Source organism: Macrobrachium rosenbergii, chromosome 4 (genome assembly GCF_040412425.1).
Source record: "Macrobrachium rosenbergii isolate ZJJX-2024 chromosome 4, ASM4041242v1, whole genome shotgun sequence".
Classification (NCBI taxonomy): domain Eukaryota; kingdom Metazoa; phylum Arthropoda; class Malacostraca; order Decapoda; family Palaemonidae; genus Macrobrachium; species Macrobrachium rosenbergii.
Window position 1 is genome coordinate 32892282 of NC_089744.1, and position 23393 is coordinate 32915674.

Here is a 23393-nt window from a genome sequence, read left to right on the forward strand (position 1 = left end):
TCATTAACACTCATTAGGCACTGAAGATAGGATCATACATCTCGTCTAGAATAATCAATTAAATGTAAAAGAAACATTGCGACAAATATCACTGATAACAGCCAACACCGAACCAATGGTAATTAGTTAGTGAAAAAAGTATACCTTAGTTTTACCAGACCACTGAGCTGATTAACAGCTCTCCTAGGGCTGGCCCAAAGGATTAGACTTATTTTACGTGGCTAAGAACCAACTGGTTACTTAGCAACGGGACCTACAGCTTACTGCGGAATCCGAACCACATAATAGCGAGAAATGAATTTCTATCACCAGAAATAAATTCCTCTAACTCTTTATCAGCTGACTGGAGACTCGAACTCGGGCCTAGCGAGTGCTAGTCCACAGCTCTACCGACTCGCCCAGCAAAGAGCTATTAGCTAGTGAAATAGGCATGAAAAAACTTTAAAAAATCACAGTCCCTTAATGTTATTAACGATTAGGAATCCTATGGCTGTGGTAACACTAAACAAGACCAAAATGAAAAGTTAAAGATCTACAGATGCAAAGGGCTAATGGAAATTATTTACTAAAGAAATCTACGAAAACAGTACTCACAGGAATACTCAGGAGGCAATGTGACACAAATGGTTCAAAAAGCAAAAACACAAATAAAACTTATAACTTTATTGGAATAAAGAAAAGGTAAAAAGCAAACGAATGAATGGCTGAAAATGAATAGCACCTCACACTTGCAGCAAAATATGTTAATCACGGAACAATGTCTCAGAACATGTCTGCTCACAATGGAGTCGCATACAAAAATGAAGCAATATGGACTGATGGAATGTGGTCTGCACATGTAACGTACGGTCTTTGATTTTCAGGGTTCAACAAGTTGGTGCAATTGGGGAGCTTTCTGCATGGATGTATGCTATTCAAGATTGATGAATTTGTAACAAACAAATATATTTTCATAATAAAATTAAGTTTCATATATACTTCCCAAGTAGTTACACAGCTATAGTTGTTAACTTGCGAAGCAGCCTTTTATTTACAAATTGCGGTAGCGCTTCAATAGTTTAGTGTAGTTGACAAGCCCCGCCCACTACAGGAGTACTGTTTGTGCCCTTATGTCCATGAAAGGGGAGAAGAGAGGGTTCCAGTTCTGTAACTACTTGTTAAGTATACAGGAAACTTAACTTTAATATGAAAATATCCTTTTCATATAAGCAACTTACCAAGTAATTACACAGCTGAATCCTACATTGATAGGGGAAGGGATATATGGACATATTCTACTCCAAAGCATTAAGGTATAGTAATGACTTTGAAATAAAAAGGACTGCTGGCATTGAAACAATGCTTGTTGTTTCCTTGCCTGGTAAGGGAGCTACTGCAGGTGAATACTGCCTCTGGTTGGTGCTCATCTTAACCTGTAGTGGCATCGCAGTTGAGCCAAGGGTTGCCTCTACATAGGTGGGAGTCTTGCAGGGGAGGTTAGGCCCGATTGCTGACAAGACATACTTGCCCTTGCCCTGGAAACAGTACCAACACAACAAATAACCAGACAATGCTGTCACCTACACTGACAAAAAGCCACTACCCATCCACTATGAATGGTGGGTAATCCAGGTACAAAGTACTCCCCGTCTCCCCCCAAAACTCGGCACCCTACGTGAAGGCAAAGCTACAAGAGAGAAAGAACGCTTCCTATGCTTCTTCCCCCAGTACCATGCCAACCACTCATACTGACCCCAGGATACTGCAATTCTCAAACACTGTTTTGACTTCTTTTAAGCAGTAAGACGCGAAGAACAATTTCCACCTCCAAAAGGTTGACTGAAGACTGGACGAAAGCGAGAGAGGTAGCGACTGCTCGGACTTCATGTGCTTTCACTTTGAAAGAAGACAAAATGTCCTCCTGAATCTGAGAATGTGCCTTAGGAAGAACAGCAATGCGTTCTTAGAAAGAGGGTGAGGAGGATTCTTGAAAGAACGAACATCAGTGGTTGCTGGATGGCCCACTGATCTTCTTGGTCCTGTGCAGATAATACCTTAGGGCTCTAATGGGCAAAGAACCCTTTCTTCTTCCTCCGGACCAAGAAATTCCATTAAACTCTTAAGATGGAAGTAATGAGGTCAAGGCTTGGATGGGTTCTCATTCTTGGCTAGGAAACCTAGGGTAAATGAGCACACTGCATCTCCTTGGGAGAAGCCTACCCACTTATCAATAGCCTGCAGTTCACTTACATGCTTGGCAGTAGCCAAAGTCACGAGGAAAAGTGTCCCCCGAGTTAGGTCCTTTAGGAAAGCGGAATGGAGGGGTTCGAAAGAAGGGCCTGTGAGCCACTTTAGCACTACATCTAGGTTCCAAGAAACCAAATCGGCTTTCTTCTGCTTAGAAATGTCAAATGACTTGATGAGGTCATTAAAATCTGGGTTTGACGACAGGCCCAGACCTCTATGCTTAAAAACCGAGCTAAGCATAGCTCAATACCCCTTAATGGTGGAAGAGGACAGACTTCTAGAGGTCCTCAGATAGGAGGAAATCTGCTACTTGTGTCAAAGATGTCTCAGGAGACAAGATGTTATGTCCACCTATGAAAAACTACCAACTTTGCTTGGTAGACGTTGCAGGAAGATTGGTGTCTGCATCTTGCAAGAGTGGACAACCTTGGTGGTACCTCTTGAAGTGAGGTTGTTTGAGTAGCCACAGTTTTTGGGGAAGTAGCATCGGGAAGTCCACCAAAAGCAGTAGAAGGTCAGGAACCACTCCTTCATGGGCCACAACGGGGCTATGAGGGTCACTGAGATGTTGTGGCGCGAGATGAACTTGTTCAGCACTTCCCATACCATGTTGAAGGGCAGGAAGGCAAACAGATCCAGGCTGGACCAGTTTTGGAGCATGGCGTCTGTTGCCCATAACAGGGGATCCGGGCTGGAGAGCAGAAGAGGGGAATTCGCTGGTTTCTTGAGGTGGCAAACAGGACCAAAGTCGACGTGCCCCATAATCTCCAAAGGTCGAGACAGACCAAGGGATCCAAGGTCCACTCAGTGGGAGTGGAAAGGACCTGCTTCCGACGGCTTAGTTCGTCTGCCTGAACGTTCAGCTTCCCCTGAATAAATCGAGTGACCAGTGTCACTCAATTTTGGTCTGCCCAAAGGAGGAGATCCTTTGCTTCCTGGCAGAGAGAAAAGGAATGAGTGCCTCCTTGCTTCCGAATACACGTCAGTGCGGTGGTATTGTCTGCATGAACTACAGTAAACCCACGTATTCGGGGGGGGATGCATTCCAGATCCCGTTCTGGCCCACGAAGGAGTAGTTTCCAGACCTTCTACTGCTTTTGGTGGACCTCCCGAGGCTACTTCTCCGAAAACTGTGGGTACTCAAACAACCTCACTTCAAGAGATGCTACCAAGGTTGTCCGCTCTTGCTCTAACAGGCTTCAGACTGTCAGGAAGCTTGTCAGAGCGGAAGGCTTTTCAAGAGCAGCTGCAGAAGCTCTAAAAATGCTTACAACTGCTTATCTTGAAAGTTCCAATACCAAATGTATACTTAAAATATCATCCTACATCAAATACACCTTAAATCATCATCCTATTACTGTATTAATCTTTGAAATTGTATTATTAATATCATTTCAAAGTCATCTTAAACATTAGTACCCTTAAAAATATATACACATGTACTTCTCAGCCTTCCAGCCAAAGCAGAGAGAAAGAGTTACCACTACGACTTATATTCAACAAGGCTGGCTGGGGCGAAAGAAAGAAAGACAGAAAGAGAGAGAAAGAGAGAAGAGAGAAAGAGAGAGAGAGAGAGAGAGAGAGAGAGAGAGAGAGAGAGAGAGAGAGAGAGAGAGAGTTCATCCCTTTAATCTCTGACAACAAAAAATTTGTTTGTTTTTGTCTTTCAAAGATTTATTACCTTTACTACACATTTTTAGAACACTATGAACACACACACACACACACTCACACAAACAGTACCTTTTCCTGAGAGAGAGAGAGAGAGAGAGAGAGAGAGAGAGAGAGAGAGAGGGCTGAACTAAGTGTCTATTTATCTATCTATCCATTTCTCACATTCTACCTTTGGTGAGAGAGAGAGAGAGAGAGAGAGAGAGAGAGAGAGAGAGAGAGAGAGAGAGAGAGAGAGAGAGAGAGAGAGAGAGAGGAGAATAACTCCTTACAATATCAAACAATTGAAATCCATGAGCTTCTCAGGGCAACACTTCTCACTTCTTCCCCTCAGACCAATATGTTATTAAAAAATTTACTATACAAATGCGCGGAAAATATTATATTACTATTATTATTACTATTATTCGGGAGGAGACCTTCTCTGAGGGCAGTTGCATTAAAAATTACAGCTGTTTTCACGGCATTCAATTTATACAGAGTCCTCTCTATTCTTATTGTCTTTTTTTCCTCAGCCTGTAGCTGGTATATCAGGTTTCACAAGGACATACAAAGATTTGTTTTCTTAGTTTTATTTCCTCTGACCTTTCAAACGCTCTCTGGCATTTATCTTCAAACAGTGAATGAATAGCATGCAGGTTACAAGGGTATATATAGCAAGCAGGGGTGTACAGTTGTTAAGTCGGTTATTCAGCAGTGTTTATGGTGGACCTAACAGATTGGTGACGAAATCTGGCCTGGAGGCATTGAGACCTTCTGGGTCTGATCGCTACTGGAATTTGGGAGTGGCTGTTATCTGGGATTATAAGTTGTTCAGGTAATCTGCCTTCTGTGTCTGATGCTGGGTCCCTTTCTCTTTCTTCTTCTCCTTCTCTATCACGCTTCTATCACACTTCCTCTTTCTCTTTCTCTCTCTCTCTCATTGTCACTTTCTCTCTCTCTCTCTTTCTCTCTCTCTCTCTCTATTCTCATTCTCTCTCTCTCTCTCTTTCATTCTCTTACTCTTTCTCTCTCTCTCTCTCTCTCTCTCTCTCTCTTCAGCTCCCTCTCTCTCTCTTACTCTTTCTCTCTTCTCTTCTCTCTCTCTCTCTCTCTCTCTCTCTCTCTCTCTCTCACCAGTGTTTGTCGTCAGTTGGTTTCTTAAATTTCTCCGTATGATGGTAGGGAGAAATTCAGTTTCCTTCACTGTGTTGATGTTCAGCTCTTTTTCTGAGATATGTAAAGCTTCGAGAAGCTGTAGGCGTCGGCGGTTTGTTGCCTGGTCGATGATTTTGGTATTCTTTATGAGTTCTTCTCTTTCGGGTCTTCTTTGGTGTTTTTGAGCACAATGATTAAAAATTGCCACTTCTTGGAGGTGACAGGAGAGACACTTTGAGAGTTTGGTAGTTATCAACCTGATATAAGAGTGGTGGCATCTTTCCACCAGGCATGTGAATTCATAGATGACACTACTTCTCTTCAAAGACGTTTCCAAGGGGGGTAGGGTTGTTTTTAAGTAATAACTGGCTTGTTTTCATATTTTTATAGTATATTATCAGGGCAATTTTGTCATCTTCTTTAATATGGATTACATTTTCATTTATTATTTTTCTGAGAGCCATCTCATCTTCTGCATATTTTTGGTGCATATAGTTCCTGTAATATAGTTTTATGGACTTACTATGGTTGTTTCTGGTGTCTGTCATGCTTTCCCAGTGCCAGTTATTTATAGAGACTCGGGTTTGTTGTTCAACCATGTGATTAGAAAAATTATTATTATTATTATTATTATTATTATTATTACTCTTAATACACTATTTGAAAATTATTACTTATTACCCAAATCATTTACTCATCATACAAAAGAAACATAAGTACATATTACGTCAGAAAAACTTATCTAAATAAGAGAGAGAGAGAGACATAGAGAATTATTATTTTTATTTAATATTATTTAACCTTATTAAACTTAATATTAATATTTGAAAATTATTAAGTGCTGTAAATCATTATTCCATCACAAAATGTACCCTCTAAAAATTATTGTACTATCATTCTGAAACACTTATATATTTTAATATAATTTAAATAGTACTTTAATATAATTTTAATTTGTCAATAGTATCAATTCTGAGCATCTATCTCCGCTTTAATGAGGTTCAGTCTGTTCTGAATGGAGGGGAGAAAACCAGTTTCTCTCCCTCTCTCTCTCTTTGAGTTACTTATTATTTAATCTTACAGTATTACTATTATTATTATTATTATTATATTATTACTATTATCTTATTAATCTTAATATTTGAAAATTAGTAAATAATTTTTTTATCATATACAGCAAATAATTTATAAATATCTTCCACAGAAAATCCCACAAATCCGCGAGTCTGTGAATTGTAACAACACAAATACGGGGGATTTACTGTACAACTGTCTTGTTGTAGGTCATGGTCAAGAAGCACTGAAGACCTAGATGAATTGCCTTGAACTCCCTGACATTGATATGAAGGTTCCGTTCTTCTGGGGACAACCCAGAAACTTCCTGACTCCCCAGAAGGGCTCCCCAACCTAGGTCCGAGGCATCTGAGTAAAAGTCTAGGTTGGGGATCCAAGGCGTCTAAGTAAAAGTCTAGGTTGGGGCTCAGAGGATGAAGAAAGTTTCCCTATGAAAGTCTTCCTTCGGACAGCCACCATTGGGGGTTCAGCTCGATTTCCTGGGCTGGGTGCCCGGGAGCTGCCGCCAGGTGCTCATGGTGAGACGGGCGCTTAGACAAGGAAGGCAGGCGTCTGAGATGGTCCTTTGGATGCTTGTAAGCCAAAGGAGGGTGCTCAAAAGATGCACGTTCTGGAGAGAATGTCTCCGGACTATCCCATGGGTAAGTAGGAAATTGAGCTGAGGCAAAGACAGAGGGATCCACAGTGTAGCTGCAGGAAGGCTGTGGACTGTGAGGTACCTCCCTGTACCACTTAACGGGCAGCAGAGAAGAGCAGCCAACGTCATCCGCATGCCTCTTTCATGGCCGGGATGAATCAAGAAAGCGCTTGCAGTGCCTGCTATCAGAATCAGGATCTTCCGTACGTGATAACAAATGACACACATCCAGAGAGACGCCTTTCCAATGCCTGTCTGTCAAAACCTGGGTTCGTGCGACAAGGTTGACTGAAGGGGCAACTACCCGAGGGCAAACCCCACCGGCCTCCCTTGGACTTCTGGTACGTCTTCTCCCAGGTTTAGGGGAGCGGGACAGGGACCTTCGTCTAGGAGATCCGGCGGGACGAGTAGCCACCTCCTCCACTTGTATTGCACTATCACTAGCAACTTTATGATTACTAGGCACTTTTTCCTGAAACACTTTGTACATTAGGACTTTCAGGGATGCCTCTAACTCAGACACAGTATGCACTACCAGGTTTATTTTCTTATCGAACCTGGATTCAAGGTTGGCAATGGCATCGGGGTCAGAAGCATGGGATCCAGGCACGGGAGTAAGTGGACTGATACTAGGAGGGCTGGGAATTGGAGAAAGGAGGGGGGGGAATAGGGGTAGAAGAAATAGCAGGACTAAGATCTGACCTAGGCTTAGGAGTAGAATCTAGGCTAACAGAGGCTCTACTCTCGGCCCTAGAGGCCGCCTTTCTCTTCCTATTCTTTTCAAGCTCATGAAGGCAAGACTCAAGAACCTTACACTTTCTCTCATCCCAATTCTTGCACTCATCACAAGTATTTTCCTTAGTACATACTTGCCCTCTACATTTACTGCAAACAGTAAGTGAATTCTAAGATGATTTAGTTTTCGCTACAACAGCGAAAACTAGATGAACTCGAATCAGACATGTCTAAGGCAAAAATATTGACAAAAGCCAATAAAAGCTTGAAGGCTACACAAAAGTTACAATACTTCACCAAATCCAGCCAGAATAACCGAAAACCCGATGAAAAAGACTGCAGCAAACCTGTGATGTTGAGTTGTGAGCAGGCAGAAACAGAATGAGGTTGTCTGCTAAGTCATTTCCCGTACTCCTGTAGTGGACAAGGCTTGTCACCTACACTAAACTACTGAAGCACTACCTCGATTTTTAAATGAAAAGCTGCCATATGAATTAGAAACTATAGCTATGTAATTACAGTACTTGGTAAGTTACTTATAAGAAAAAAGGCATTTTTATAATAAAATAAGGTTTTATTTACCAATAAATTACAGCTATAGTTTCTACTTTAAACGGCAGCTTAAGAATTGAAAATTCGCGGTAGCATTCTTTTGTTTTGGTGCAGGTAAGTGCCCTGTCCACTTTCGGGGGTAGAATAGGTACAACGTAGCTAAAGAGCTCAGTTCGTTTATGTTCTAAGTCCATGTGAGGAGAGGTGGGATGGACTCAGTTCATGTAATTACTTGGTAAGTATATATAAAACCTTATTTTATTATAAAAGTGTCATTTTTATATATGACACTTACTAAGTAATTACATAGCTGAATCCCACATTGATAGGAGGTGGGAAGAATGGACATGTACTACTCCAAAAACATTATAAAGAAATGCATTTGAAATAGAAGAAAAGCTAGCATTGTGGTAATGCTTGTTGTAACCTTACCTGGGGAGAGAACAAGAGCAGGAAGATACTGACTCTTGGTTGTTGCTCATCTCGACCCGTAGTGACATGACCGGTAGTGTCAGGATTGTCCCTACTTCAGTGGCAGCTTTGTGGTCAGGGAGTGCTTCTATGACTCGACAAAGCTTAAACACAACAATTACCCTTGCCCTGGGCAAAAAATAGACATTGACTAATATACAACCATAAAATTATATTACCTGTACACCATTTAAAAAACATCCATTAAAAACGAAGATTGGAGGGTACTCCAGGTACTAAGTACCCCTGGCTTCCCAAAAACTTAACAACCTTAATCAAGGCTAGGAGACAGAGAAATAGGAGGATCACGCCTACCCCTCATTTCCTAGTGCCATGCCAGCCGCAGAGAATGGACCCAGTGAACTGTAGTCCTTGAACACAGTTTCAACGTCACGTAAACAATAGTTGGCGAAGACCGAGCGACACTTCTAATAAGTCGATTCGATTGGTAGCTAGAGAGAGAGTGCGTTAAAAAGCCAACAAAGTGGCTACTGCCCATACTTCATGTGCTTTTACCTTTAACAACAGTAAATTATTCTCCTTAATTCCCAAATGAGACTACAATAATGTCTCCCAAAAAGCAAGATATAGCATTCTTGGAGAGAGGACGTAAAGGGGGCATAACACTCTCTTGTTCAGACGGTCCTACCAGTTCTGCAAGACTCTGGACCGAAAAAGAATGAGGCCAAGGGTTAAGGCAGGTACTCGTTTTTGGCTAAGAAGCCTAAAATATATGAGCAAATAGCTCTCTTGAGAAAAAGCAACTTGTTTGTCCAGGGCTTGTAACTCACTGACTCTTTCGCTGTGGCTAAAGTGATTAAGAAAAGTGTCTTTCTAGACAGATCCCTAAAGGAGGACATCTGCATAGGTTCAAAAGGTGGGCCTCACAACCAATGTAGGACTACGTCTAGGTTCCAAGACACTGGCTGCTGAGACTTCTGTTTCCTGGTGTCAAAAGACTTGACTAAGTCTGAAATGTCCGGGTCTGAGGAAACGTTCACACCTCTATGCTTGAATATCGAGTTCAGCATGGATTTGTAACCCTTTACCGTAGACATCGAAAGGCCTCTCGAAGATCCTGGGTAAAGTAAAATTTCGGCTACTTGGGCTACAGAGGTAGATGATGAGACACTATGTTCTTTACCCCACATGCTACGTTCTTTACCCCATCTCCTAAAAACTGCCCACTTAGCCTGGTAGTGCTTTGAAGAAGTAGCATCTACAATTTGCGATAGCATTTGCAATTCTTCTTGAAAATCCTTTCGCTCTAACAAGCTTCCTGACAGTTTAAAGCCTGTCAGAGCGAGAGTGGACAAACCCTGATGATATCTGTTGAAGTGAGGCTGTCTGAGAAGATCTTTCCTCTGTGGGAGGAGCCACGGAAAGTCCAACAGAAGTTCCAGAAGGTCTGGAAACCACTCCTTTTGAGGCCAAAAGAGAGCTACTAGGATCATCGACGCGTGATGAGAAGTCTTAAATTTATTGATCATGTCTCTTACTAGACCGAACGGAGGGAAGGCATACATTTCCATGTGTGACCAATCCTGAAGTATCGCCTCCGTTGCCCATGTCTGAGGGTCCGGCGCCAGAGAGCAATACAGGGGGAGATGATGGCTCCTGGATGCTGCAAACAAGTCTATCGACGGTGTTCCCACCGTTTCAAGAGGTCGGTGCAAACCTGTGGATTCAGCGACCATTCCGTGGGTAGAACCCGTTTGCAACGGCTCAATTTGTCCACTAATACGCTTAACTTGCCCTGAACACAGCAGGTGAGAATCTGTGTACTGTTGTTGTGTGCCCAAAGAAAGAGATCCTTGGCTAACTTGCACAGTGACAGAGAGTGAGAGCCTCTTTGGTTTTGAATATAAGCCAGAGCTGTTGTGTTGTCGGCACGAACCACAATCACTGAGGTTCGAGTTACTGCAGCAAAATGTTGAAGAGCCAGGTGAATCTCTTTCAACTCCTACATTTTATGTGCAGTTTCCTCTTTTGAAGGGACCACTTCCCTGACACTTCCAATCATTCTAGTGTTGCTCCCCAACCTAGGTCTGATGTGTCGTTGAATAATGAGAGGTTCGGGTTTGGATGACATAGGGACTTCCATGAGTGGAACCTTCCTTCTACAAGCCACCACTGAAGATCTTCTTTTATTTCCTGTGTGATGGGCAATATGAAGGAATCTGAAGGAATCTTCCTGTCCCAACTGACCTTCAGAAAGAACTGCAAAGGCCTTGCATGCAGTATCCCCAAAGGAATGAACATCTCTATGGAGGAGAGAGTCCTTAGCAGGGTCATCCAGTCATTGGCAGAGCAGGTCTGAAGACTCAGAAAATGATGGACTTCTTTGGGTGCATGATAGTATTCTCTTCTCTAATAGAAAAACCTGAAAAACCCAAGAGTCTATCTTCATCCCCAAATAGACTATTGTCTGGGAAGGGACTCGTTGGGTCTTTTCCTGCCCGACTCCTAAGCTAACTGAAGGGTTCTGAGAGGGTCCTCCATGCACTTCTTCTGGGATGATGAACATAGGGCCAGTCATCCAGATATAGACAAATTTCCATGCCCATTAGCCCTGGTGAAGACTTGAGGGGTTCTTGACCACCCAAAGCATACAGCCCAAAATTGGAAAACTTTGTCCTGAGAGCAAATCACTGGAATTTCCTGGAATCCCAGTGTACTGGGGTATGAAAGTAAGCGTCTTTCATGTCTATCGAAAACATCCAATTTTTGAGGGAATTGCAGCAAGAACTGAGCTGTTCATCTGCATCCTGAATTTCTTGGTTTGGACGTTCAGACCACTTACATCCAAGACTGGCCTTTAACCCCCGGGGGTTTTGGGGACTACAAAGAGGCGATTGCAAACCCCCCACCCCCAACTGACAAGTCTTCTAACTTTTCTATAGCTCTCCTGCGGAGAAGAGCTGTGACTTCCTTTTTGAGAACCTGTAGTACATACGGTTCTATCGATGTGGCCTCTCGCTGTCTCCAGAAGTGTGGGAGTCTGGCACCGGCAGGTAGACGGAGGACCGAAGTCTCACTTGCTAGAGACTGGTCTAAAAGAGGACTTCTTACTGACAGGGTGAACTGATCTGGGATTTGTGTGTGGGCGCAAGGAAGCTCTTCCTCTGTTACCTCAAAAGAGCTGTGGCTGGAGAGGGGAGAGAGAGGCCGAGGATTAAATGAAACAGCGGGTGTTTGGTTAGACTCCATCGTTCGCTTGGACAACTGCGCAAGCAAGCCGTGAGTAGCCTTTTGCAATTCCGTAGCTACCCGCTCTAATGTCATTCGAGGAAAAAAGGCTGGTTTGTACTGATAAGCGAAAAGAAGAGCAGATCTCTGGGACGGTGTCATTCCTTTAGTGGTGAAAGAACACCACGTCTTTTTTTTCTTCAGTATACATGACGAAAAAAGAGCAGCTGACTCTTGTGCCCCACCTCAAATCGCCTTGTCAGCACACGACAGGAATCCAAGCCAGTCTGCATGTATGAATATAGCAGAAACTCCCAAAGAAGGAGCTTCCCCAGCTGTATAGAATACATATCTCTTTTTGGAAAACTAAGAAGGAGGAGAACAAAATACAGCTTTACCCAACTCCCTCTTCTCAGATAGCCAAGAGTCGATCCCTGACAACGCTTTCTTGGACAAAATAGAGATGGCCATCCACGGGAGTCTAGCGGTACTCGAGGACTGACATAACAAGGACGCTGATCCCGGGGAAGAAGGGGGCACGGTGGAGAAATAGGTCAGGAAGCAGAACAGAAAATAATTCAACAATGAGGCGTAAGCTGATGAAGGCTTTTCTGGTTCAGGTTCCTCCTCTGCTGAAGATACAGAGGAAAGTGCCAAATCTTGCTGTGGTTCTTCTGGTTTCAAAGAAGAGGGTTCTTCAACAGTTCCAGGATGTTGTCCAAGCATTGGGGAATTGGAAGTAAAGAAGAGTCTTGGGGTGCTGATGTACTTACAGACTTCACATGATCAGTGACAGGTGCAGAGGATACACCCTTGGAGATCTGTGACACAGAAGGTGCCGAAACAGGTTGACCTGCAGCAATAGGGATGTCTGAAACTGGAGTCTCATTCTCGTATCCCAATGCTGGAGAGCTGGGAGCCAATGGGTTGTCTGGAGCTGCAGTGCGAACTGAACCTGCAGCAGGCTTATGAGCCACTGGGAGCTTGGATCCAATGGGAGAGGGAGATCCCAAAGCGCGCTTATGAGCTGATTGGCGCTTACGAGCCAATGGGTGCTTACGAGTCAATGGGAGCTCAGTGTCCAAAGGGAGCTCTCTGTCATCCCAATAGCTGCAAGCGGGGTCTTGATCCTTATGGCGCTTGTGAGGTACAGCTGTGCGCACGTCCACAACATGCCTCTTCAAAGGTCTAGAAGACCCCTGAAAACATCGACCATGTCCTTTGGGTTTGGAATCCGAACCACTGAAAGATAAGGTGTGATCCAATTGGACAACTTTCGAGTGTTTGGTTGCCGAAACCTGGGAAATAGCAACAGGTTCGGGTGAGGAAGCAACTACTCGTGTACAAACCCCATCGACCTCCCTTGGACTTGCGGTCTGCCTCCTCCCAGGTGCAGGGGACCAGCAACAGGCTTGACTGCGGAAGCAACTACTCGTGGGCAAACCCCACTGACCTCCCTTGGACTTATGGTTTGTCTCCTCCCAGGTGCAGGGAGTTTGGCAAGGACCTCTGTCTAGGAGCATCAGTGGGACGAGTAGCCACCCCCTCCACAACACTAACCTGGGTGCAGGAACTAGCACTTGCACCAACAGTTGCACTATGATCCTATCTGAGCAACAGTACTTACTAAAACGTTGAATTTCTTATCCATCTGAGCTTTGAGACTGGCGATGGCACTGGGTTCAGAGGGAAGGGAGCCAGGTAACGGAATTGTAGGGAGAGCGAGAAAAGTAGGAATCACGGAACGAGAAGTCAAAGGTGTAGAAAAAGCTGGTTTAGGGGTAGAGGAAACAGAAGCTCTAGCCTCAGCTCTAGCAGCCACTTTCCTAAGCCTAGCTTTCTCTAATTTATCTGAATGATTGGTCAACACTTTTCATTTACTTATGGCCCAATCCTTACATTCCTCACAAGTCAAGTCATGGTAACATACTTGTCCATGGCAGTGAAAACAAACAGAATGTTCGTCATATTTAAATGGAGTCAACCTTGTATTACAGCCTTTGCTGCAATACCAGTTACTGGTCACACTCATTCTGACAATAGTAAAAAAAAATTGAAAAAAAGCTAAGCTAAGCTAAGCTATGAAAATATAGCTCGGAGGCTACCAAATGAAAGAATACTTCACCAAATCCTTCGATAGACAACCAAACCATCTGGTGAAACTACTCCTGAATTAACAAAACACAGCTTCTGAACGATTGATGTTCGGTCATCAACAGCAGAAATGAACTCAACTCTTTAGCTGCGTTGTACCTATTCTTCCCCCCGAAAGTGGGCGGGGCACTTACCTGCACCAAAACAGAAGAGTGCTACCACGAATTTTCAATTCTTAAGCTGTCACTTAAAGTAGAAACTATAGCTATGTAATTAGTTGATAAGTGTCATATATAAAATCAGTTTCATCCTTGTAAATATTAATGGCAAGAAGAGCTTCAAAAACAGAATCACAATCCTTTACCTGAGAACGTATGGCATAAACACGGTAGTGCTCAATAAGTGCATGAAGACTTTCAAAGCAATCATCTTCTTTCAGCCAGAACCTTGTGGTGTCCCCTTCCTGACGTGTTCGAATACGACAGTGCCACGACTTACCCTGATACCTATTCATACACAAGAATGGTGAATATCTAACAGTTTGAGTAATGATGCTAGTATAACACTATCAAACATTCAACTGCAAAACAGGTTTCATATAATTTATGACAAAAGACATGAAAAGCCTATCATGTTTTGTACTACTTAATCAAACCCTCAACAACTAAATATAATAAATTCTGCAAATTACCTAAACCTAGCATATAATCACAAAGAACTACTGCAGAGATCCTATATATGTGAGTACTGGTGAGACCCAACCCAAAATCCATAATTACAGTACAGTACACAGTTTCAATTCTGCAATTCCTGATTCCCAAGTCTGAAAGATTAGTAAAATTTAAGTAGGGTAAAACAAGTACCATGTGCTTAAACTATTAGAGCTGTGAATATATCCAAAGTTGTGGCTTACCAGGTGTAGGATACTGATTTATTTCTAGCTAAGCTTTTACCTTTCTTGCATTTATTTGCTAATGAAAAAACTGATGATATAGGAAAACTGAAATCTTAACAACTGATTAGCTTCAATAAACAATCCTCTGCCATAATCAGTGTCTCTACGATTTCTTGCAATGTCTATAATGAGATATCCATTATATCAGCATTTTAGAAGTCTATGGTATCTGTAATTATAAAGATGTTAGTATTAAGTAGCATATGAATGATTAAAATAATCTTGGCAAGATTTAAGAATACAAACAATAAAAAAACAATATGTTTAACATTAAGACTTATTTACCAGAAGGACAATGTGTGATCGCCAACAAAATTTTCTGAACATCTAACTAAGAATGTCCCATCCCCTAAGTGACTATTTTGTGCTAGAAGTTCTTCTGCTTTACTTCGACCCCCTTGAAGTCTTCCATGGTACCAAGGCTCCTGTAAGTGGCGTTCATCATCACTAACCTAGAAGGATAAGCAAAAATTATAATTACATAATTTTATGGTATAATACCTAAACCTAAATTTAAGTAATCTTTTCTAAAACATTTGAATACTTTACAGTCACTGCTCCAGAAATATGTGAAAATAACTTGAAAACATTTTTTTTTTTCATACAAACCTTAATAAATACAATTTAACCTATGTTTGGTCACATAACTTCAATTCACCTCGGGTATCAGTCCAGGATGCTGATATTATTGGGCATTACACTGGAGACTCTCAGGATACAAAAGCAAAACATCATGAACAGCTACCAAATTCTCTAATGTGCTACCCCATCATGAGCATGACCTTGCCGTCAAATGCCCAGTATCTCTTCGAATCGTGTCTGTATTATATGAAATAGGCCTGCTGCACATCAAGCTTAACAAGTTAGCTTCTTAAACATTCACTGCAACAGCTGTGAATACAGACAGCCAGTTTTCTTGTGTTCTGAAGTTGGAGAAACTTCTCCAGACCAACATTTCTCTCCAAGGATGAGACGAAGGGTAGATAGGCAAATATCCACTGATGCTCGACAATATTAACCCTTAAACGCCTACTGGACATATCATACGTCGACTAAAATTGTCTGTTGGGTGCCAAGTGGACGTACCGTAAGTCGACTACAAAAAATTTCAACCTTCGGTCAACTCTGACTCGACCGAAATGGTCGAAAAACGCAATTGTAAGCTAAAACTCTTACATTCTAGTAATATTCAATCATGTACCTTCATTTTGCAACAAATTGGAAGTCTCTAGCACAATATTTCGATTTATGGTGAATTTTGAAAAAAACTTTTTCTTACGCCCACGCCGTAACTCTGCCGAAAAATTTCAGAAATTCTTTTTTCATTTTGTCATAAATTTTGCACTGTTCTATATTAGCCGTTACATAAAGTTTTATATAAGAAAATGTGCGCAATTTCATGTACAATACAACAGAAAATAACTCATGGTTGTAGCTTTTATCAGTTTTGAAATATTTTCATATAAATCATGATAACTGCCAAAATTTCAACCTTCGGTCAACTTTGACTCGACCAAAATGGTAAAAAAACGCAATTGTAAGCTAAAACTCTTACATTCACGTTGTCGTAATGTTTGCACTGTTTTATATTAGTCATTACATAAAGTTTTATATATGGAAATGTGTGCAATTTTATGTAGAATACAACAGAAAATAACTCATGGTTGTAGCTTTTATCAGTTTTGAAATATTTACATATAAATCACGATAACTGCCAAAATTTCAACCTTCGGTCAACTTTAACTCGACTGAAATGGTCAAAAAACGCAATTATAAGCTAAAACTCTTACATTCTAGTAATATTCAATCATGTACCTTCATTTTGCAACAAACTGGAAGTCTCTAGCACAATATTTCGATTTATGGTGAATTTCTGAAAAAAAAAAAAAAAACTTTTCCTTACGTCTGCGCTCGGTAACTCGGCCGAACATCTCAGAAATTCTTTCGTCCTGTTGTCGTAATGTTTGCATAGCTTTATATTAGTTGTTACATAAAATTTATATATGAAAATGTGCGCAATTTCATGTAGAATACAACAGAAGATAGCTCATGGTTGTAGCTTTTATCAGTTTTGAAATATTTTCACATAAATCACGATAACTGCCAAAATTTCAACCTTCAGTCAACTTTAACTCGACCGAAATGGTAAAAAAACGCAATTGTATGCTAAAAACTCTTACATTCTAGTAATATTCAATCGTTTACCTTCATTTTGCAATAAATTGGAAGTCTCTAGCACAATATTTCGATTTATGGTGAATTTTTTAAAAAAACATTTTCCTTATGTCTGCGCGGTAACTCGGCTGAACATCTCAGAAATTCTTTCGTCTCGTTGTTGTAATATTTGCACCGTTTTATATTAGTCGTTACATAAAGTTTTATATGTGAAAATGTGCGCAATTTCATGTACAATACAACAGAAAATAACTCATGGTTGTAGCTTTTATCAGTTTGGAAATATTTTCATATCAATCACGATAAATAGAAAAAATTCGACTTCTGGTCAACTTTAACTTGACCGAAATGGTCGAAAACTGCAATTGTAAGCTAAAACACTTACAGTTTAGTAATATTCAATCAATTAGCTTCATTTTTCAAGAAACGGGAAGTCTCTAGCACAATATTTCAATTTATGGTGAATTTTTGAAAAAAACATTTTTTTACGTCCATGCGTTACAAATTCAAGCATCATTTTGTGATAATATTTTCTCTGTGTTGCTTTGATCGTTTTACAATTTGTTATATACCAAAATCATCGCAATTTAGTGTACAATACAACTTAAAAAAATTAACTCATTAGCTTTAACCGTTGTGCTTAGAGCGCGATTTGTATACAATTATGTTTTTTTTTCGCTGTCATATATTCCAATATTTATATATGATGATATTTTTTTTCATTTCTGATGGTTGCATACTAAACTTCAGGCAATGACAAAAAAAGGAGCCAAAAATGAACTCTTAATCTTAAAAACTAAGCGTGCTGTGATTTTTTGAAAAAAACTTTTTTTCCGCTTCGGCGCTAACTCACCAAACGCCGCCGGCATACGGGAGACGTTTTTGTAAATAGAGGCTCGGCATTTAAGGGTTAAGAGACTATTCTCCCTGCATTGGGAGTCTTCTATAAATCTTAGCATCCTTGAATCAAAAAATGCACCTGTCACACTCTAAATACCCTGGGGTTTTTTATGGTGTATTCTTCCAAAGCTGTGAAGGTTTCAAAAGAGAGGGGAAAGATTGTGCCTGTATCTCATTAAGCAATACTTTGTACCTGAAGATCATATAAATTTTCGTAATAAATTTTATTACTGTTAAAGGCCGATAGGCAAGTTGGCATTCAAACAAAAGATCGAATGACTACCCAGATGACTGTCTAGTACACCTGTTCTCCACCAGGTGTTTCAAATGTTTTAGCTCTTGTCAGAATTCTCCTTGACAGACCACTTTGTGGGGAGGTTGGGTGTTGTCTACTTCAACAGTAGGTATGGTGGGTTAATGTGGCTTTTCTTAGCAACATTCACTTAAGGGCGTGATGTCCCTGCCTACACAAGTTAGGGTAGAGGAGACTCTTTAGCCTTTGCAGGCAACTCTTTTAGGAGAAGGATACTCTGAAATTAAAACAGTGGGTAGAAGGGACTCTAGCCTTGGTAGGCAACCCTTCTAAGAGAAGGCTAATCTGAATACAAACCTTGTTCTCCAACCTTTGACTGTGCCATAGCCATTGAGTTCCCTTGCGTGAGAGTACAATCAGGCTTTTATCCTCTTTTTCATTCACTTTCCTATTTTTTCTAAAAGTGTGTAAGACAGGCTGATGAGAAAGCAAAAGTTGCTTGGTGGATTATCAGTAAAGTGCCTTTGTCTTTGCCTAATATTTTCCTTCTGAATGTTTTATTTCTTTATCCATCCTGACTGTCCTCCCCAAAATGCTGTGGCAAACCTGGCAGACTTCTTTTGCATTACAAGGTGTGCTGGCTCCACCTTGTCAACCAGTTGCTTCCGGAATTTTTTTCAATGACATATGGTGATGTTTATTTATACTTCCAACAGAATTTTTGTAAATAATGTAAATACTTTTGTTGTTGATGGTACTGTATTGCTGTTTATAATTCTGTTGATTTTTACAATACTACTGTTGTTATGAGTCTATTTATTAGTTTTGACGCTGATTTCATGTTGTCAATTTTACAGTAATACCCCGAACTTGCGCGATTCAAGTTGCATGGATTCACACACGTGAACTTTTTATTGGAACTTAATTGTCATACACGAGTTTTTCACAGACACACGAACATTTGCAAGTACCGAGAAACCCTGCAAAAGTGTTTAATTTTTTATGTAATTTATAAGGTTTCAAGCTTTTGTGTGTAAATTAAATAACAAATATAACAACATTAATAATTTCTCTCTCTCTCTCTTTTACTGAGATGAGAGAATTTTTATGGTACATGTATGTTTATTTGTTTTGTAGAAATATATTTTTTACCTAATAATAAGTACTAATTTTCAAATATAATAATAATAATAATAATAATAATAATAATAATAATAATAATAATAATAATAATAATATCACTAATTACAAAATTCGTATGTGATAGTACATTAAACAAACAAATAGCTTTCCCTCATCTTTTGTTCGAAGCTCGATTTAACATGACAAGAAGGGAAAGTGTTGCTGATTAGCTGGTCAAAGGTTTCCTACTAATTCTCTCTCTCTGTCCGTAATAATTCATAAAAAATTTCACTCTTAAGTAAGGGCAACTGTTATCTCTCTCTCTCATTCGTAGTTAGTGCAACCTACATATTACTGTTTCTCTGTGTCTTTAACTGTACAGTAGATAGTTTTAAATTGATCTAATTTTACCCGTACCGTGTACAAACTGTAAATGCGCCGTTTTAAAACACAGAGACACAGCACATTTCAGAACAAAGAGAAAGAGACAGAATAAAGAAGCTTTTAATAACGATGTTGAGAGCACTATTAAAAATACATCGGTCGAATGGAGAGAGAGAGAGAGAGAAATATTATATTGATCTTCACACTCTCCTATATTTTTAGTCAACCATTTCTTTCTTTTTTTAAGGGTAATATATTAAGCTAACTTTGAAATAAAATTACAGTAACTTTAATTTCATTTAAAAATTAGTTTAATACTGAATTTCCTACTTTTGGTATCTAACATAAGAACAACTCTCTCTCTCTCTCTCGTTCATAGTTAGCGTTCACACATTTTTACTCTCGTTCATAGTTAGCGCTCACACATTTCTACAACTTACTACTTCTCTGTGCGTCTTTACCTGTACAACAGATAGTTTAAACTGATCTAATTGCCTGTACCATCTACTAAGTGTAAATATGCTAGTGTGGCAAATATGTTCTAAAACACAGAGACATAATAACTAAGAGTTGTATTAGTCTCCAAATAAAAAACACTGTTTGTTCATGAAAAAGCATTTCGGAAGAGAGAGAGATGCAGAATAAAGAAGTTATTAAAAAAAAGGTTGAGAAGACTTCTAAAAATAGATCGGACGGAAGGGGGGGAGAGAGATATTCTCTTCCAACTCTCTATTTTTATATCAACCATTTATTTCTTTTTTAAGGGTAATGTATTAGAGCTAACTTTTACATGAAATTACAGTAACTTTAATTTCATTTAAAAGTTAGCTTAATAATTTGGGAGCAAGACTGGGGTCATATTTAGTGTTCGTGCCAAACTTACACAAAAATTCGCCTAGCGCGAGGGGTTCTGGAACCTAACCAAGCGTAAGTTAGGGGTATGACTGTAATTCTTTTGGGAGACATTGAGCTGAACCCTCAGCCTGTTACTCATTACAGTATGAAAAATTGCAAGGTGCTTTAGTCACATATTCAGGTCTTAAAGGTAAAATTTTCTTGATCTCCAGAGTTGTGCCCATAATACGATTTGATGTTTTTATCGGAGACTCTTGTAAGCAGTAACAAGTCAAAGGTTTAGTTTTTAATCCTGGGGTTTGATGGCCCTGATTTTACTTATTGTCGTAACATCCCACATGAGCAAGGTATGGCTGTATACACTAAGTCAGGACGACCTATTTATTGTAAGAAAAAAGTGTTGTTGCCCAGAAGTTCTTTGTTTTAACATTTTAAGTACGTTCTACAATGTTTACGTATTTGCTGTTTAACTCAATCCAAATATTGACGATTCTACATATGACTGTCTTTTGGAAAGGATGGTATGGCTCAGTCACAGGATTCTAAAGCTTCATTTGTTATTTAAGGATACTGTAATGAAAAGCACAGCAAGTGGCTAAATTCAAATTCCACAGATCAACATGGCCAGTCTGCTCGAGTTCTGTGTATCCTCCGATTCTGTCTAGTTAATTGAGGAACCCACACACATTTCTGGTAATAGATTAGACCTCATATTCACAGATGTTCCAGCTATTGTTAAGTCCAAGGTCTGTGAATATATAGGCACTTCTGATCATTGCGCCATTGAGATGGACATATCTGTCAATCAGTATATTCTTAATTCCACCACTGGAAAAAGAGTCTGGCTGAAATCCACAGCCAATTGGGACTGCATTACTGAAGCTTGTCAGGCACTCAATATTTCAGTTGCTATATTATATCCTGATCCCAAGAAGAAATTAAATGAATTGCTGATGGCTATTTTAATAAGATATGTCCTGAGAAAGATCATCAAAGTCAGGACAAATGACCAGCCATGGTTTGATGATACATGTAGACGAGCCTACCATGACAAACAGACCAAATTCAATGCATGGAGACAAAATTGTTCAAATGAAAATTACACCATTTTTTTGAGTTTTGCTGTGTTGTGAATAGAACTTACCATACAGCCAAGAGAAATTATAATAATTCCTTGAAAAGAACACTTGAAGGAATTACTCAGCCTCATCTGTGGTGAACCAAATTGGTATCATCTATCTTTGGGTCAGGCACACCTTCCAATCCACCACTACTAAAAGATACAGGGAGATTGGTTACTGGCCCTAGGGAAAAGGCTGAACTGCTTCATCGAGCTTTTGAAGCTAAGCAATCAGCTGAGGATGTCCCTCTTCCTGATACTTGTCATCCTGAACCTATTCTTGCAAATTCTGCATTTCGCTCTAGGGATGTTAATTACTTGTGACTAAAAATGCCACATTAGTAAAATTATTGACTCTGTGCAGCAGAAGCATGGACTATGCAAAAGATAACTGAGAATATTTTGAAAGGGCGTGACAACAGAAAGTAAAGATTCACAGCCAGACAACAATGGGATGATTGCTTATAAATAATGAAACAGGAAGATGTGGTGCAGAAAGGTGTGGTATGCTGAGACTTAAAAACAGACTGAGATCTCAATGATGAACACAGTTTGTGCACATGAGAAAGGATGAAGACAAGTTGGTTAGAAATGCATTAGATGTGGATGCAGCAGGTCAGAGACTTGTATGAGGAACCAGGGATCATGAAAAATGGGCGAAATGAAGGCCTACACTAGATGGGAGTTACATCTGAGAGAACACAAGACAGTAGAGCTAGAGGTTGATTACCTGACCATAGGTTATCTGGTGTCACAGTAAAACAGACAAAACTCACTTTTAAAACTAACCTTTTAAAGAACAAAGCTGGGGCTAAAACACTTTTGATGATTATGGCTGAGATATTGTCTTTGCTATGGTACAGTATTTATGGGTGTATTTCAAATAAAAAATGCACTTACTGATATGGTTTCTACAAGTTATTGTTGACTTAGGAAGTGTTTAATTTTAGTAAATTAACATTGGGCAGATTTATAGTAGACTAGAAAAGACTGGAGATATGATATACCCTCTTGCCTGTATTTTACTCCTCCTTGTTATCATTTTTAATCCTTTAATGAGATATTTATGTACAAGTACTCTTAATCATCATCATTGTTATTATTATGAATTCTAATGATGAAACCATCCTATGTGTCTGTTTATTATTATATTATTATTATTATTATTATTATTATTATTATTATTATTATTCAAAGGAAGAAGACCCTCTTTGAGGCAAGTTTTGAATAAAATGGTTGTATTTTGCGAATTGATTTTATACGGAGATTTCTCAATTCTTCTAATAATTCGCTTTTCCTGCACATCAACATTAGTCAATAATTGGCCAATGCTCATATTTCGAAGAATAAAACTGCATATTTCTTACAGCAGAAATTCTTTATTTAAAGCATTACAACAGGTTATTGAAACCTGGGATGTAAATCCATAGATTTTCCTGATGTTATTTCTTTTTTATTTTTCTGACGTCTATATGGTATTTCTAGTGCTCTTTCTGTCGATATGCTTCAACCAGCTCGATGGTCATATTCTGGACGTTGGGATGAGTCTGGAGACACAGGGAGCTTGTGGCGGTATATATAGGTTATATCTCGGATCAGATTGATTTTTCATTGGCTGCCTGATGACGAGTTTAATCTTCTTCTCGGGATCGGACGGGTTGATGTTACCTTCTTTATATCCTTCATGGAATTTTCATTGGTAGACAAATTTGATGACATCAGGGGTGTCTGGTTAAACTAAGGTATACTTAACTTTATCAGAGGTGTCGGGGCGACGTTCCTGGTGGTACCATCTGTTCACAGGTCCTCTAATGCACTTGCCTACCTCCGGATTCGGGTGTCC

General features: G+C 39.9%; 1 protein-coding gene across 5 annotated transcripts in view; it reads right to left on the reverse strand.

Annotated features, from left to right (window-relative positions):
- The window catches only part of sl (small wing phospholipase C gamma 1), a 271971-nt gene that overhangs the window by 143702 nt on the left and 104876 nt on the right, over nt 1-23393 (reverse strand). For all 5 annotated transcript variants that reach the window (XM_067093297.1, XM_067093291.1, XM_067093306.1 and 2 more), the window contains exons 12-13: nt 15027-15193; nt 14151-14292 (exon numbers count right to left, since the gene is read on the reverse strand). In XM_067093297.1, coding sequence (XP_066949398.1) covers nt 14151-14292; nt 15027-15193 — 309 coding nt within the window. The remainder of the gene's footprint in view (nt 1-14150; nt 14293-15026; nt 15194-23393) is intronic.